The sequence below is a fragment of the Abramis brama genome, assembly GCF_963993115.1.
Source record: "Abramis brama genome assembly, chromosome: 10".
Lineage (NCBI taxonomy): Eukaryota > Metazoa > Chordata > Actinopteri > Cypriniformes > Leuciscidae > Abramis > Abramis brama.
This window is the reverse complement of record NC_139972.1, coordinates 36,376,593-36,394,602: the sequence shown is the minus strand read 5'-3', so window position 1 is coordinate 36,394,602 and position 18,010 is coordinate 36,376,593. Positions and strand designations below refer to the sequence as shown.

General features: G+C 40.0%; 1 protein-coding gene across 1 annotated transcript in view; it reads left to right on the top strand.

Moving 5' to 3' along the window:
• atm (ATM serine/threonine kinase) overlaps positions 1 to 18,010 on the top strand; it is a 59,205-nt gene that overhangs the window by 25,537 nt on the left and 15,658 nt on the right. The window contains exons 27-43 of the mRNA XM_084125408.1: positions 33 to 159; positions 252 to 451; positions 2,358 to 2,532; positions 3,725 to 3,889; positions 5,404 to 5,536; positions 5,658 to 5,753; positions 6,329 to 6,503; positions 7,099 to 7,240; positions 10,400 to 10,576; positions 10,691 to 10,868; positions 10,985 to 11,096; positions 11,728 to 11,886; positions 12,020 to 12,128; positions 12,777 to 12,865; positions 14,314 to 14,416; positions 14,504 to 14,652; positions 16,306 to 16,410. Coding sequence (XP_083981534.1) covers positions 33 to 159; positions 252 to 451; positions 2,358 to 2,532; positions 3,725 to 3,889; positions 5,404 to 5,536; positions 5,658 to 5,753; positions 6,329 to 6,503; positions 7,099 to 7,240; positions 10,400 to 10,576; positions 10,691 to 10,868; positions 10,985 to 11,096; positions 11,728 to 11,886; positions 12,020 to 12,128; positions 12,777 to 12,865; positions 14,314 to 14,416; positions 14,504 to 14,652; positions 16,306 to 16,410 — 2,394 coding nt within the window. The remainder of the gene's footprint in view (positions 1 to 32; positions 160 to 251; positions 452 to 2,357; positions 2,533 to 3,724; positions 3,890 to 5,403; positions 5,537 to 5,657; positions 5,754 to 6,328; positions 6,504 to 7,098; positions 7,241 to 10,399; positions 10,577 to 10,690; positions 10,869 to 10,984; positions 11,097 to 11,727; positions 11,887 to 12,019; positions 12,129 to 12,776; positions 12,866 to 14,313; positions 14,417 to 14,503; positions 14,653 to 16,305; positions 16,411 to 18,010) is intronic.

Sequence of the window (18,010 nt, the reverse complement as noted above, 5' to 3'; positions counted from 1 at the left end):
ATTTCCTAAACATGTTGCATTTTTGTAATTAGAGAGTTGGATCCCGCGCCAAACCCGCCATTCTTCAGCTCATATGTGATCAAAGCCACGCTGGATTACCTGAGCAAATGCCACAGTGCCAACCACAAGTCTCTAGTCTCCATCCTGTCAAAGACTCCCGTGAGCCTCACACTCAAACTTCCATATTCATATTTCCCCTGAGCTACCGTATAAATGTGCAGCAAGTGCATTGTTTGTTCTGTTTGTTTCAGATGTCCATTCAGAGGATTCTCATAGCGATCTGTCAGAAGGCTGCCGAGACCACCAACGCCTACGAGCGGCACCGCATACTGATGATGTACCACCTGTTTGTGAGCCTGTTGCTCAGGGAGGTGAAGGACGGGCTGGGCGGAGCATGGGCATTTGTGCTGCGGGACATCATCTATACACTCATTCACCACATCAACAGCAGGTCTGCTCACACACACATTAGGGCTGTTTTAGGGCCCTATCACACACTCGACGCAATGCAGCGCCAGACGCGACTCAAGTGTGTTTTGCTAATTTCAGACCGACGTAGTCATCATTTTCACGTCAATAGTCCACGTTGTTTAAAGGGGTCATATAATGGTACATGCACTTTTACAAGTTGATTGTACTGAAATGTGTGTTGGCAGTGCCTGTACACAACCATCATAAAATGATGAAAATCCATCCAGTGTTTTTTTTATCTTCTTATATGTTTTCCCCCATCTCAAATCAAGCCGTTCGATTTTGTGACGTCACAAAATCGACGCCCCTCCCACGATTGTTGATTGACAGCAGCGTTTCAACACAGACCCGCCCTCGCTCGTGAGCGAGCTGTCAATCATAGTCCGCGCGGACTGGCGCGGTCATTGTTGATACGCTGGAGCACTGTCTATGAGCAGAATGCGATTGTGCTAAGCGATTGTGGTGTTCTGTTCTTGGGTGTAATAAGGAACACAGCATCATTTTGATGTTCCTAAATCCGAACCGCTGAAGACGCAGTGGCTGAGTTTGTTTTCGAAGGGAATATTCCCCACGATCAACAGCAATGCTTTCATGTTTGCGCGGATCATTTCTCCAGACTGCTTTACAAACGAGGGTCAGTAACGTTATAAAGCTGGTTTTGCTAAGAAGCTGCTCCTGAAAAAAGGATCTGTACCAACTATTCGTGTTCCTGCTGCACCTCCAGAAGAAGTGAGTGTAACGTTTTATTAACCTTTATATTAATATTTATATTAATCTTTGCAAATCGCTTGCACGCTTCACAATGAATGCGGCTAAGGTTTACACTCAGGGTACATTACGGCATGTTTTCTATGTACGACGTTCTCAATATAATTCATAATCCCACGTTTATTATGGTTATTGTGTTATTAACGGTGTACGCAGGTAAAATGAGTGCTTTCTTACAATACTAATGAGAATTTTAATTAAAGTATATTACAAACTTTTAATTTAGAGTTAAACCCTAAAGAATCATATTAGCTTGTACAAAAATGGCATTATATGACCCCTTTAAATAGCAAATGCATTTGCGGCCATTTGTTCGCCCATGGGCTGCTGGTCTGAAAACGAGGTGTGTTCAGGCGCATTGTTGGCGCGTTGCTATTTTGAGGCAACTGAAATAGATTGCGCCATTGTCCAACTGAAACCTGGTCTAAAGTCAATGGCACAGTATTTTTTTGTTATATAAAGAGCGCTTTAGTAATGTGCGCCTATAGGCGGCTACACAACACGCATAGACTCTGCTTATTAAACACACAGGGACACGCAGCAGCACACAAACATGCCATATATTAAAAATAAAAGGATTATTATGTAAAAGATTATTATTGTGTACATAAAGATATGGTGTAATCCGGCTTGTCCCGTAAATGGTCTGCTTGCACACTTTAACCTCGCGCACGAGCTGAACTGTTTCCTCTCTGGAGACGCGTTTAGTTTTTCCGCTTGCAAATTCTTCCATGTAAATAGCGAATCCACCATGACGCGAGCGCAACTGGCTTTTAAAGGGAATGGGAGATGAGACTCTGATTGGTTTATTGCACATTACGCCCAAAACACACCCATTACTCATTGAGAGAATTGAGACAACCCTTTTAGACCATGCACCGGGAGCGCCGACGATTTGTCCCATCATTAAACTAGCAAAAGTGGATTCGGACTCGCCCCTAAGTGCACTTGAGCTGTGCGTTTTAGACCATATGCTTAGATCCTTAAAATAGGGCCCTTTGGGTTATCGGCTAGATGACAAATGAATAATTAGTGGTCATTAGTGGGAGACAGGTTGAGAAACGGAGTCTACAGGCTGATTTTGCTGGGAATGACTGAGCTCTTGTGTTCTGCTGCAGATCATGTCCTCAGGATGAGGTGTCCTCTCGCAGTTTGTCCCTGTGCTGTGAGCTGCTGTCGCTGGTCTGTCAGACGGCTGTTGAATACTGTGATGATGCTCTGGAGAGTCACCTGCAGGTCATAGTGGCCACTCTCACAGCACAGGTCACCGAACAGTCTGCCATATCTCAGCAGGTGAGAGAGAACAGAGAGAGGGTTATCTTATAAGAGTGTTATAAGTCACAAACAAGTGCAGAGGTTCTCTACTAGGGGGCTTCAGCAAACATCCGAGGGGCCTCAAGATTGCTTAAAATGATTCAAAATAAACAAGTTTTAAGACAAAACAATGTCTGAAAATAATATTCAGCTCTTCAAACTTCTAGAATTCTGACATTTTTATTATAATGGTTTTAGTTACTTATTGTAATCTACGGACACTCCTAGTATCTGTAAATTGAAAAAAAAGTGTTCGAAAACAGCAGATGTACCACAGGAAACCTATTACCATAAAAACAACGTTTACTTATGTGTATTTCAAATAAAGCCTTTTAAAATACAGTTAAAGGGATAGTTCACCCAAAATGAAAATTCTGTCATCATTTGGTCTTGTTGTTCCAAACCTGTATGAGTTTCTTTCTTCTGCTGAACACAAAAGAGGATATTTTGAAGAATTATCCATTCACTTCCATAGTATTTTTTTCCCCCACGCTATGGAAGTCAATTGGGTCCATCAACTGTTTGGTTACCGGTTTGGAACAACATAAGGGTGAGTAAATGAATTTTTGGGTGAACTATCCCTTTAAAGCCCCACATTTTTTATTTTGGCCCCAACACATCTGGCCACAAGAGTGTGTGCATTTTTAAGCGATAACACAAAAAAATCTAAAATATCAAGGATTTTTAAAATGATGATTTCAGACTTGGAAAAATTGTGGAAATTATTACAGTTCTGACAAGTCAAGGAAATTGGTATAGTTAAGAGAATATACATTTTTCAAATTAAAAGTTTAAAATATTTTCACGGCCATAATCTCTACAAAATGCGTTTTAAAATCCATTTTCAGAAATCATGGAATTCAACGACTGGAAAATAACTGATTTGGAAATATCTAAATATATTTGGAAATGAATAACTGAAATGGAAATGTAAATTGAAATGCTTTTTTGTAATTAGGGTTTTAAGTCACAGTTAAGTTTCTGTTAAAAGTCGTGACACAAGAGGTGGATGCAAAACTGAATTACAGTACTGATTTAAAGCACATTAAAGTCAATTACGATGTTAACAGTGTTCACTAACAAAATAATATAATTTTCAAGTTTACAAGTGTGATGCATGATTTGACTGATTATTCATTATATGACATGTTGTACATGCGGCTGCTTTTAGGTCCTCCGTCTGCTAAGGTTCCTGGTAATAGAAAACCCGGAGAACAGCATGTTGAGAAAGTCCATTCCCCTGTTGGAGCCTTTCCCTGACCGACCAAACTTCAGAGAGCTCAGAGATGCCCAACATGCCCTCAAATACAGCTCTGGAGCCTTCTCTCTCAGACAGGTCAACATCAGAAATGCTGCGTAGACCCACATTATTTAGCATTAAAGGTGCAGTAAGTGATTTCTGAGAAATGCTGTTGAAAGTGGATTGGGCCGAGCAGCACAACACACTTGTAGCCAATCAGCAGTAGGGGGCGTGTCCACTCATGATGGGGGAGGGGGGAGTAAATCAGCAGCAGGGGGTGTGTCCACTCATGATGGGAGAGGGGAGTGAATGAGCCAATCAGAAGTAGGGGGCGTGTCCACTCATGATGGGAGAGGGGAGTGAATGAGCCAATCAGAAGTAGGGGGCGTGCCCACTCATGATGGGGGGGAAGATTTGAAGAATGACTGTAGAAAGAGAGATGGCTGAGAGACATTACAAAAGAGAAAAGGTCAGATGAATATCACTGGGAAAACAACGGTTATGATCAGGCAAGAGCTTTAGGACTAGGGATGTACCGATACCATTTTTTCAGAACCAATCCGATCCAATACCAAAAATTCAAAGTATCGACCCATACCGATACCGATCCGATACCAGCGCAGTTTTTTTAAATCAAGTAGAATTTCTATAACTCTGTGTGTGTTAAACTGATAATCACTCTTTTGTGTGTTAAACACAATCTACTTAATACAGACAACTTCATTATAAAATATATATATATATACAGCCGCAGCGGAGGGAAACATTTACATGATCTTGAATTTTATGACTTAAATATTCATTTCTTTCTCACATTTTACTATAGAATGGCTTCAGAACACTTATAATATAGTACACGAAAACTTTATGGTGCTTTATAATGTTTTTGTGCCTTTTGTGGGGCTTAACAATAACACAGAATAGTATACGCACAATATCGGATTTGGATCGGTCTCCTCTGACCGATACCCCGATCCGACAAAGAATGGGAGTATTGGAGCCGATACCGATACTGAGTATACCGGGTGTGTGATACTGAGTAACGGATCGGCACATCCCTATTTAGAACCCACGTTAATATAAACGGGAAGGCCTGAAAACGGACATGAGTAACATTGGTTTTGCGGTTTCACAGAACCATTATATGCTGTTGTTGTAATGTTAGCTATAGTAACATCTTTTGTTCTTCCTTGTTATTCGTGTCATCTTTGCATTATTTTTCATATTTTGCTTTCCTTCAGCTATGATAGAGACATCCACTCTTGCATTGCATGTTAATGCATTTTGTGGGCGAGCAATGAAGGCAGGGGTGTGTTTGTATGGGTTGCATTCAGATGTCAACAGTGTTTCTCAGAAATCGCTTACTGCACCTTTAACATGTCTAAATATATCTACATGTTGTGTTGTGGGATTATAATGAACTAAATTTAAATTAGAGAAGTTGATTTTGAATGAATTTGAAATTAAGTAATTCATAATTGGTTGATGATCCTAATCACAGTTGATATGGGATACGGCTTAACATTGACAATTGGTTTTTATTATGTAATTCTGCTCTTATTAAGCATCGTTTCATGTGCCTGTTCCTTCTATTTTTCTGTCTATTGCAGGAAATCGAGCATTTTCTGTCTGTTACGTCTTGCGATTCTTTGCCCTTGGCACGTTTGGAGGGATTGAAAGATTTGAAAAGGCAACTTCACAGCCACAAACAGCAGATAGGACAACTCTTGAAAGAATGTCATGGTCAGAATCACATTATAATTCTTTATGCTACCGTCAGATAAAGGTGCTATAGCTCTTTATATATTTAACTCTACTAGCACTGTCTTAATAATGCTCATGTTTATATCTGATATGTGTTTAGCCGATCCTGCCAGCTGTATTCTGGTGAAGCTGGTTCTTAACCTCCTTCAGCTCTGCAAAATCGCAGCTAACCACCCTGGTGGAGGAGACATCTTGAGTAAGTGCTTTCTCTGTTGCCATACACATAAAGACCCCATTGAAATTACTTAAAGGGTTAGTTCACCCAAAAATTTAAATTCTGTCAGTAATAACTCACCCTCATGTTGTTCCAACCCCGTAAGACTTTCGTTCATCTTCGGAACACAAATTAAGATATTTTTGATTAAATCAGAGAGCTGGATCACTCCTCCATTGGCTTCTCTGTTATTGAAACTTGCCGGCCCAGAAAGTTAGTAAAGACCATGTTTATAATAGTCCAAGTGACTACAGTGGCTCAACCTTAAGTTTATCAAGTGAAGAGAATACTTTTTGTGCGCAAAAACAAACACGACTTTATTCAACTCTTCATTTTCTTCTGTGTGGACCTCTGAGTGAGTTCATGTAGTGTAACAGCGCAGCGCTTCTGTGTTGTACGTCAGCACGTAGGCTCACTATTGGCTGACGCTAGTCATGTGTGTGATGCTGGCCCAGAAGCGCTGCGCTGTTACACTACGTGAACTCACTCAGAGGCCCACACAGAAGAAAATGAAGAGTTGAATAAAGTCATGTTTGTTTTTATCATTTACTCCTCAGAGGCTGTTGGTCGGTGCCTGGGAGAACTTGGGCCTGTTGACCTGTCATCCATTGCGTTGCATCATGGGAAAGACCAGCTGTATGCTAGAGCAGCCCTGTTCCAAGATGTTCCTCTTCAGTTCATGTTCCTCTTCATCATCCTGAACTGCATGGACAATGCACTCACACATCACAGGCACTTCATTACTACTTCCTTTAGCAGATCTTACACTTTCACTTGGGATGCACGATATATCGGCCACCATATTGGTATTGGACGATATATGTTCACATGTCAATTTGGCCGATAAGTTAAAGCCGATAAATAATGGATTATTTCCTTCAGCTGAGACGCTGTTCGCCATGATGGTTTTGAATTGCTTGAAATATGATTGGAATCACTTTGAAAAAGGAAAATACAGTTCAGTGCAACATGTGCAGCGCAAGTCTGTCATATCGGCTACATCAAATTATAATGAGAACATTATAATTGTGTGCTTGGGACATGACTTGTCATGGTGAGACTTTTGTTTTTGTAATCAGGCTCTCAAAAATTATATAAAAATTTGGATTTAGATTTATCGGCCAATAGATCGGTTATCAGCTTTCAAATATAAAGAATTATCGTATCGGACAAAATTTTCATATCAGTGCATCCCTGACTTTCACACTGTTCTTAGATAAACTTCATGACAAATTCACACAAAACAATTTCTAGTATTTGCTTTCTAATAGTATTTATTTTGAATGTGCCTGCATCACTTACATCATAGTTCTCTCTTTTATTTCAGTATTACGGTGCGTCAGGCTGCTGGTGTGTGTCTAAAGGACATCTTGGCCACACAGTCTGGGCTTGATTTCGGAGAGATGTATAAAAGTAAAAGGGACCCGTTGCTGGCATACCTGAACCCCTTCCGCTCTGCCAAGAGACGGGCAAGTGTCTCACATCTGCATATGTCGACATGAAATCCTTTTTATGGACACTTGATCCCAACTGCACGCTGAATATTTGTGAATTGATGAACCATTAAAGTACCTCTATTATGCTACAAGTAACTACTTTTATTTTAAAGGTCTCCTGCAATAGGTTTACATGCATCCAAGGTAAAAAAAATTAAATAAAAAAAACGGTTTAATTTTCTGATATAAATTACAGCATCACCTCGCCTGAAACAGTTTGATCAAGTCAAATTCACTCTCAAAAAACCCTTCCCTTCCTTTCCTCTGCTCTGATTGGTCAGATGGCCCAGTCTGTTGTGATTGGTCTACTCTGCTCTGATTGGTCAGATGACCCAGTCTGTTGTGATTGGTCTACTCTGCTCTGATTGGTCAGATGGCCCAGTCTGTTGTGATTGGTCTACTCTGCTCTGATTGGTCAGATGGCCCAGTCTGTTGTGATTGGTCTGCTCTACTCTGATTGGTCAGATGGCCCAGTCTGTTGTGATTGGTCTACTCTGCTCTGATTGGTCAGATGACCCAGTCTGTTGTGATTGGTCTACTCTGCTCTGATTGGTCAGATGGCCCAGTCTGTTGTGATTGGTCTACTCTGCTGTGATTGGTCAGATGGCCCAGTCGGTTGTGATAGGTTTACTCTGCTCTGATTGGCCAGTTGGCTTAGGCTGTTAGAATTGGTCTACTCTGCTGTGATTGGTCAAATGGCCCAGTCTGTTATGATTGGTCTACTCTGCTCTGATTGGTCAGATGGCCCAGTCTGTTGTGATTGGTCTACTCTGCTCTGATTGGTCAGATGACCCAGTCTGTTGTGATTGGTCTATTCTGCTCTGATTGGTCAGATGACCCAGTCTGTTGTGATTGGTCTACTCTGTTATGATTGGTCAGATGACCCAGTCTGTTGTGATCGGTCTGCTCTGCTACGATTGGTCAGATGACCCAGTCTGTTGTGATTGGTCTACTCTACTCTGATTGGTCAGATGGCCTAGGCTGTTAGGATTGGTCTACTCTGCTGTGATTGGTCAGATGGCCCAGTCTGTTACGATTGGTCTACTCTGCTCTGATTCGTCAGATGGCCCAGTCTGTTGTGATTGGTCTACTCTACTCTGATTGGTCAGATGACCTAGGCTGTTAGGATTGGTCTACTCTGCTGTGATTGGTCAGATGGCCCAGTCTGTTACGATTGGTCTACTCTGCTCTGATTCGTCAGATGGCCCAGTCTGTTGTGATTGGTCTACTCTGTTATGATTGGTCAGATGACCCAGTCTGTTGTGATCGGTCTGCTCTGCTACGATTGGTCAGATGACCCAGTCTGTTGTGATTGGTCTACTCTACTCTGATTGGTCAGATGACCTAGGCTGTTAGGATTGGTCTACTCTGCTGTGATTGGTCAGATGGCCCAGTCTGTTACGATTGGTCTACTCTACTCTGATTCGTCAGATGGCCCAGTCTGTTGTGATTGGTCTACTCTGTTCTGATTGGTCAGATGGCCCAGTCTGTTATGATTGGTCTACTCTGCTCTGATTGGTCAGATGGCCCAGTCTGTTATGATTGGTCTACTCTGCTCTGATTCGTCAGATGGCCTAGTCTGTCATAATTGGTCTACTCTGCTCTGATTCGTCAGATGGCCCAGTCTGTCATAATTGGTCTACTCTGCTCTGATTCGTCAGATGGCCTAGTCTGTTATGATTGGTCTACTGTGCTCTGATTGGTCAGATGGCCCAGTCTGTTATGATTGGTCTACTCTGCTCTGATTGGTCAGATGGCCCAGTCTGTTGTGATTGGTCTACTCTTCTCTGATTGGTCAGAAGACTCAGTCTGTTATGATTGGTCTACTCTGATCTGATTGGTAAGATGGCCCAGTCTGTTATGATTGGTCTACTCTGTTCTGATTGGTCAGATGGCCCAGTCTGTTGTGATTGGTTGACCGCTTACAGCTCATGTCAGAAATGAAACACGCATTATAATATCTTAATTTCAGCTCCGGATCTTCCTCAGCACTTTATACACAGTGATATGAACACTAATGATGGCATCAGTTTTACCGTATCAATTAGAGCCCGATTCCTCATCCTTTGGAAGTGCGTGAAATGTGAATTTGCATTCACAGCGCATTAAAACAGCGTCTTCTCGACATGTCGTCAGCACGAATCAAACTCTTCCAGGCCTCAGCTACAACTACAGTGTTTGAGGGTCAAAGTAGACATTGTTCGAGGTCCACCAATGAAGACCATAGACTGGCATTATGCAAATTTGTTACAAATCCACACGCGTTCGAGCAGGAAGTGAGACTGGCTTTACTGATGACTTGTTTCAGTCAGTTCAGAATGGGTTCTTTCTTTTAGGAGAAAATAATCTTTGAAACTTTGAAGACTTTTTACATTCACAAACAGCTATATTACACACCGTATGAAAGGTAATATCAGAAAAAGCATAATAGAGGTACTTTAATAAACAAATGATTGAATAGTAGGGGTGTAACAATATATTGTGTCACAATATATCGCAATACAAAAATGCAACAGTATGTATCTTGGATAGTGACAATATGTATTGTGTATAATTCACCCAAAATGAAAATTACTGTGCATGAAAAAAAATCAAGTGTCAGCACTACATTAAACTGCTATATATAATGTTGAATATAATGTATAATAAAGCAGTGGGGGAATATTTGTGGGTCCTGATAATGCCAAATGTCTTCTGTTACCAGTAAAAGTGGCCTACATTATTTTAAATATATCTAGTCAGTGAAATAGCGCAAGCATATTTGTCTAAAATAATTCAGTATTTTCAGCTTCAGAATCATGAATATTGTTATTCTGGTGTCTCTATTGTCCTGTGTGTTGGGTTTCCAGTACCAAGTCCAAGCCTGTTCATTTACACACACAATGTAAAACCAAATTTAGCATTTTAATCAACAGTAAATTTTTTGTTAACCTTTTACCATAAGTCTTGAGTATCGCAATAATATCGTATTGTGAGTTCAGTATTGCGATATGTATCGAATCGTGACATGAGGGTATCGTTACAGCCTAATAAATAAATCTTCAAATTACAACAAAAAATGATACCTGTAGTAATAAAAGTAACCCATACTACGGTCCACACCTTATAGGACTTATCTGCTCTTTTGTACAGGAGCCCATCATGACCATGGAAGTGAGCTCAGAGTCCAGAGACAGGCTGGACAGCTCTGACCTGTGGCTAGTGACACCTGGTGGACACAAGGACTGGTTGAAGAACCTGTGTATGGCCCTGTTAGACAGTGGAGGGGTCCGAAATGAAGCTCTGCTTCTCACCAGACCTTTATGCGAGGTACACTGATGAAAAAGTTGCTGTATTTTGGTGATCCAGTGTATAATGCTGATGTGTGTTTGTCTGACCCAAAAGCTTTAGTGTAAACGGAAAGCAACTTCTTTATTGCTGTAGGTGAACACAGATTTTTGTCAGAGGATGCTGCCGCTCTTTGTTCATGATATCCTCCTGGGAGATGTGGAGGGTTCCTGGAGGCAGCTGTTATCCACACACATCCAGAGTTTCTTCAGCCAGTACCGCAGACCCTCCACCCCCACCAGCCGCCCCACCACCCCCATGCTCTCCGATTCAGGTGCAAAACCCTGTTAGTCTTCATTAATATGGCAATAACAACTTGCTCTGCTGCAGTGCTGCCTTATTAGAGATTCTCTATTCTGTACAAGTGAGCGTTTTTTTCTGTTTTAACAGGGAACATTATTGATGTTGCCAACCAGAGCCAGATAGACAAAACCTCACTCCGCAGCATGCTGGCAGTCATAGACTATCTCAGACAACAGAGCCGCCCAGTGGCACCTGGAAGGTTGGACAAAGTTTCATTTCTATCAAATTTCAACTTATTTTGATGCTTTGAATATGCATGCACCCCTACTGCCCCTAGGGGTGGTAACATTTATTGCTGCTCGAGAGTTTTGCGTGAGGATTTCCACGCAGATTTTGCTCATGTTCAATTTAGTCAAGCAATTTCGCCGTGCTGATCCACAGAAAGCTGCTTTGTTGAGCATTTGTAATGAGACCTGGTTAAATAGTTAAAGAAATAGTTCACTTAAATTTTTTTATTGTCATCATTTACTCACCCTCAAGTTGTTCCAAACCTGTATTCTTCTGCTGAACCAAAAGAAGATATTTTGAACAATTTTGGTAACCAGACAGTTGATTGACCTACTATGTAAGTCAATGATGTACGATGTACTATTTGCCTTTTTTCTACTATGTAAGTCAATGGGGTCCATCAACTGTCTGCTTACAGACATTCTTCAGAATATTGTCTTTTGTGTTCAACACAAGAAAGAAACTCATACAGGTTTGGAACAACTTGAGGGTGAGTAAATGACAATAAAAATTTGTTGAACTATTCATTTAAAGTACATTGTTACATTGTAAAGTGCAGTAATTGTGATTTAAACTGTAACATTTTTTTTTTTTTTTTAAAGTAATGAATATGGGACGGTGTGTGACTCTAATTTCTGGCTGGATCTGAATTACCTAGAGGTGGCGGGAGCCGCCCAGGTGTGTTCAGCCCATTTCACCGCTCTCCTGTACTCTGAGATCTACGTGGACAAGATCAGATCCAACATGGAGCAGAGCCGAAGGTACTGCCAGTGACTCTCTGACTTGCTTATAAACGGTTGTTGTTTGAAGAGCCGTATAGTGACCAATGGCATGCTTATAAACGGTTGTTGTTTGAAGAGCCGTATAGTGACCAATGGCATGTGTTTGTCTCAGCTTACAGTCTCGAGTGTCGAGACGGATCACGTTTGATGAGAGCAGCCAGACTCTGTCCATCAGCAGCGTGAATGAGAAGAGTTTAGAAGACTCTGGCATCAGTCTCCAGGTGGGTGATGATGGGTATCAGAGCCTGGAAGCGAAGTGGAGCGACAGCCATTTCATCACTGCGCGTCAACTCCACTCTTCACTGGCTACGTTTACATGCACAACTTCTGTTTCAATCGGACTGAATTAATTCCAATTGATGAATCCGAACGTGGATGAGAATCGGAAACAAGGACTGGTGGGCCGTTGTCCTGCTCCACTTCACAGACGCTGTGAAAGGAGAATTTCAGAATGACGGGACACTCATTTATATGGCACTTTATTCAACTGGAAGAACAGCTCGTTCAGCGCGTCATACGTCATTACGCTATTTCAACGTCATTGCACATGCGCAGTCCTTTCAGTTTCCGTTTTCAATCCGATCAAGTGTTTACATGTTCTCTCGATCGGATTAGAAAAGGGATAAACCACCCCTTTCAATCCAATCGAAATTTTGTTTGGATCGAGCTCAGTCGGATCGATTAAGGCGTTTACATGAAGGCTTTCAGTCCGATTGAGCCGTCAACCCCATTACTAACGGATTATCTGGTTGCATGTAAACGTAGCCACTGTAACTCCACTTCTCTGCACCGCTCACACACTCTCCTTCACTGATTATAATGCAGAAAACACTGGGATGTTCAGTAAGACTTTGATTGGTCTGTGTCAGGATCTTCTGATTGAAGTGTACAGGTGCATTGGAGAACCTGACAGCCTGTATGGATGTGGAGGGGGGAAGTTAATCAGTCCTCTGACTAGGTGAGACTTTTCAACTCAACAGATGATCTTTTAAATAAACCCAGCTGTTTTAATAAATGTAAATATGAATATACAGTATATGCACAATGGGCCGAATGAGGAATTCATATATGAATTAACAAATAAATATACAAATAAAGTAGTAAATTCAGAGTAATTTGTGCAAAACAAAGGACCTTCCCAAAACTCCTTTGGGTTCACAAATGCTTCATTAACCTATTTTTGTTTATGTTATGTAGATTTGATAGTTAAACGTGTGAACGGTAATGAATTCCAATTATTCGTAAATAGGGCACTTTTACACGCTCATTCAAATTAGCATAATCACCACCCATAATTACTGCAGGATTGCTGTGGGATCTTCTGGACTTCCTTCTCAGGTTTGGCTCCAGTATATTGCATAAAAGCAAAAGAGACTAATTGGCCATATGCCTTAAGTACTGGTTATTATAAGGTAACTACATGGGTTAAGGTTAGGTTCGGGTTCAGATTTAGAACCTAGTTATGACCCAGTTATTGTAATAACTATAATAAATACATAGTATATTCATGTGGAACAGGACTGTAAAATAAAGTACTACCATAGTATCTTTAATAAAAAGAAAGTGCAGGTGTTTTCAGTCATTTTTGTTTATTAAAGTTTTTTTTTATTTTTACATTTAACTTCAATTAATTTGGTCATTATACTGTATATCATTATGTTAAATGCAGTGTCAGTTTGCCTAAAAGAAAACAAAGCTTTCAGATGATTTTGTTCACGTAAAAAAAATTCCACCAATTGAAAATAGACACTTTCATGAATCCAAAAATATAAATCAAAACATCTTTACAAACAATTTACACAAATTCATTCTGCTTGTTTTTCATTTCATAAATGCATGAAATTTATGAAATGTAGTTTCATAAATTGTAGTTTAACAGTAGTTTTTTTGGTAACACTTTACAATAAGGTTCATTATTTAACATTAGTTAACTACATTAGTTAACATTAACAAATAATGAACTGCACTTACACAACATTTGTTAATCTTTGTTAATGTTAATTTCAACATTTACTAATACTTTATTAAAATCTTGTTAACATTAGTTAGCGCACTAGCGAACATGAACGAACAATGAGCAGCTGTATTTTTATTAACTAACGTTAACAAAGGTAAACAAAAACAGTAACAAATGTATTGCTCATGGTTAGTTTATGTTAGTTAATACATGAACTAATGTTTAATAACTGAACCTTATTGTAAAGTGTTACCGTTTTTTATTTTTATTAACTAACGTCAACAAAGCTGTTATGTAAGTTAATGTTAATTAATGGTCCTTATTGTAGTGTTACCCTGTAGCTATTTTTACTTTATTACTAATTAAGATCTAAATGTGAAGGTGCTGATGTTTTCTTTGTGTGTGTGTGTGTGTGTGTGTGTGTGTGTGTGTGTGTGTGTGGTCTCCAGAATTCGGACGTATGAACATGAGGCCATGTGGGAAAAGGCTTTGGTTTCGTATGACCTTCACTCCAACCTCCCAGAGGTCACTCGACAGATCGGCATAGTAGAGGTACGGTTGAAGCTTCTGCCAAATTATGAGGGTGCGATTTACAGTGGTGGTCTCTGGGTAACAGCGGTCGGTGTGTGTCTCTCTCAGGGTCTGCAGAACTTCGGTTTGTGTGGCATTCTGCGCACGTATCTCCACGGGCTGGAGAGAGAGGGGGTGGAGTGGAGTCCTGAACTCCGAGAGCTGCGCTTTCAGGCCGCCTGGAGAAGCACACAGTGGGACTGCGACCTGCCTGAGAGGTGTGTGTTTGGATCAACGCTCTTTAAAGCCGGGCGCACACAAGTTTGCTGTCTTTTCTCTCGGAGGAAGTCGCTGATGCACGTATGGTCGTGGCTGGCATTGTGTGAGAGGAATAACGAGACAAGCACCTCCCGACCTCCCGATAATTTTCAAACATGTTTAAAAAATGTGTCGGACGATTTTGACCAGTGTATAGGCTGTCCCCTATTGCCAAATCATACACAACCACGTCTCATAGGCTAGATCAGTGGGACCGCGGGACATAATTGCGCCATTTTACCGTTTCTACAGATTGAAGTGAGCAATGCATCAAAACAACAGAGCTATATCTATAATATGTTTATCTAGAGCCAAAGTGCTTCATTCAAGCTCTTTCCCTTCTTGTGTGTGTCTCTCTCTCCCTCGCTTAAAACGTAAAGCGCCACATTGATGGCTGCAGACAACACGGTTATTTTAATAACAACAGTAGCAGAAACATGGTGAGCAGCAAAATAGATACTTTTGCTAAAACACTGCAGAAAATGAGAAATGAGAATTGCTAATACAATTATTTTGATCTGTCATTCAGATGATTCTGATGGTTTAACTAAACCAGTTAATCTGTGGCGTCTTTTGACGGTTTTTCATACATTTAGAATTATTAATCAGCATATGAAGAGCATTTCATAATATAATTTTGGAAAATTATTTAGAGATGGCAAGGAAAGACAAAAAAAACTTTTAAATTACTAGTTAACTTTGTTTTGTCCTCATGATGAGAGTTTTGATTATTAGACTTTGTTCATTGTTTTTAGTAGGTTATTGCTTTGAGCAAGATATAAAAATGGTCATACTTTTATTAAGAGGTAAACCTGAACATATGTTTGTTTTCTCAGTCCCAAGGCCTTCAATGTGCCATATACACGTAGGTGTCTAAATGTAAAATAAATAAAAATAGCCTATTAAAACATCTGATCTAACCTTTTTATATTCATATCCAGTTGGTAGAAATATTAACTTTTTTGGATACATTTTTTGTAAAAATCACTGTTTTGGCTCTATGGGCCCGAAATTCTCATCTTTGATGATTATTTTGAGTGTTTAGGTTAATTTTTTTAGTGCCTCGATGGAAATGTATAACTGTTCAAGAAAGTATTGTCCAGACCTCCACTGGGAAGGAAATATAGAGACCGGACCTCTTGGAACTTTAATTGAATACCCCTGGGCTAGATCCATGAAGATTATTATAGATCCCTAGCATGCGCATACACTGACACACACAAATACACTCTCTAGTTGTTTTTGTTGAAAGGAATGGCTGCGTCGTTCTCTGCAGATGCGTCATTTTCACACTCGTCTTTTTATTTTCTCTCTTTTTTCTATCTGACGCTAGAGCAGCAACATTGAAAGCTCCGTGAATCTTCGTGTTCAGCGCAAAAGCTTGTGTGATCGCCGCCGGCTCACCCTGTAATACAGTCGTGCCGTGTACCAGCTGTTTTGATGAGATTATCAGGTTAACTGACTCGTAAAGTGTGCAATGGCTCACAAACCTCCCGAGTGTCCGAACTCGCGCAGTGCCACCTTAACCATGGAACGGAATTATAATCATTACTTACTTTCAACTGTAGTGAAGGTTTTTTTCAGTTGCACTTTTACCCTCTCTCGTTTTTCAGAAATGAGAAGCTGAAGCCTGGCATCAACGAGTCCTTGTTCAATGCCCTCCAAGCTTTGAGAGATAGAGAACTGTCCCTGTTTGAGCAAACCCTCAACTACGCCAGGTAACCAGTTTACACTGTGTTAAGCCCTGTTCACACACCAAGGACGATAATAACTATAACAATAACTATTAATCGTTCTAATTCAATGACAATAGGGACGTCCACACCACAATTAGAACGATAACAAGGCCTGTCGCGATTATTAAATATCTATTATTTGATTTAACCGCGATTTATTGCCCTCTTTTAGAAGGTAAGTGGCTAATGCGTACAGTACAGAATGAGTACTCTGCGTATAGGAAGGTGAAACCCAATTTCACCCAAGTGCAACATGTTCCTAGATCAACATCATTGTAGATCCTGGAACAACATTTCAATCAACCAATCAGATTTGAGGGACAAGTTTACAGTTTATGTCAAGTTTAGGCTTACAACCAGGGTTAGATGCTTCTACATCAGTTATTCACTATAATTTCCCTCTGATTTTAGGGAAATGTTATGGGTAGGGTTAGGTTTAGAGGTAGGGTGTAACGAGTTAGCTCAAAGGGGAAATATTAATAAGAACTCATAAATTGTTATGATTAGTTATTAATATTTGGGTCAGTTAATTGGATTAACTTGATGTAGCTAAATTAATATTACAATCAATTAATCAAAATAGACTTTGTTGCTAGCAGAGAATCAGAACCAGATACATATTGTGCACAAGTTTTATTAACTAAATCACAAACATAACTAAACTAAACAAACATACATACATGCATAGGTAAAATGGTGAGTGATATGGAACCGGAAGCAGGAAATGGAACCATGGAAAAGAACCATCAGCTTATCATTTTCAGAGCGGTTATGGTTGGGATTCACATTTTGGACAGGAATTTTGTTCCAGGATCAACAAAATATGTTGACCCAGCCCAGGAACATGTCTTGCTTTGTAAAATCATGGTGACCTAATATGAAGTAGTAATATTCTCAACTCAACTCAAAATTTATTTATCAAGCACTTTCAAAACCACAAAAAAAGTAGACCAAAGTGTTGTACGTAAATTACATACTTTGGAGCCCGATCATGCAGTGCTTTGTAGACAAACATTAAAACCTTGTATTGTATTTTGTATATTACAGGTAGCCAGTGAAGAGAGATCAACAACGATCTTATATAATCGCTTTTCCTGGTATTAGTTAAAAGTCTTGCTGAAGCATTTTGGACATACTGAAGGCATTCAACTAATGCTTAAATATAAAACATTACAATAATCCAACGTGTGGAAATACAAGAATGCATAACAAGTCTCAAAGTCTTTGGTTAAAAGAATAGATTGCAGTTTATACAATTTCTTTAACTGAAAAAAGTTGACGACTTCACATAACAATGCACATTACTAGATAATACTCATAACTTTCAACTTTTCAACCCATCTGACTTTAAAATGTTTTATCGTTTAAAGTGGCAGACGACAAAGCTGCAGCGCGCTCTTATAATAAACAATGATATTATGCATTGGTGTGGATGCTTATGTAGTTATCATCATAGTTATCATTCTTGGTGAGAATGGGCCTCTACACTGGTAAAATAAGTGGATGTTTTTGTGGATACTTGTTGTCCTCACTTTATGACTTGAGTAACACTTACGAATATAGATCCTGTCCACGAGGCATC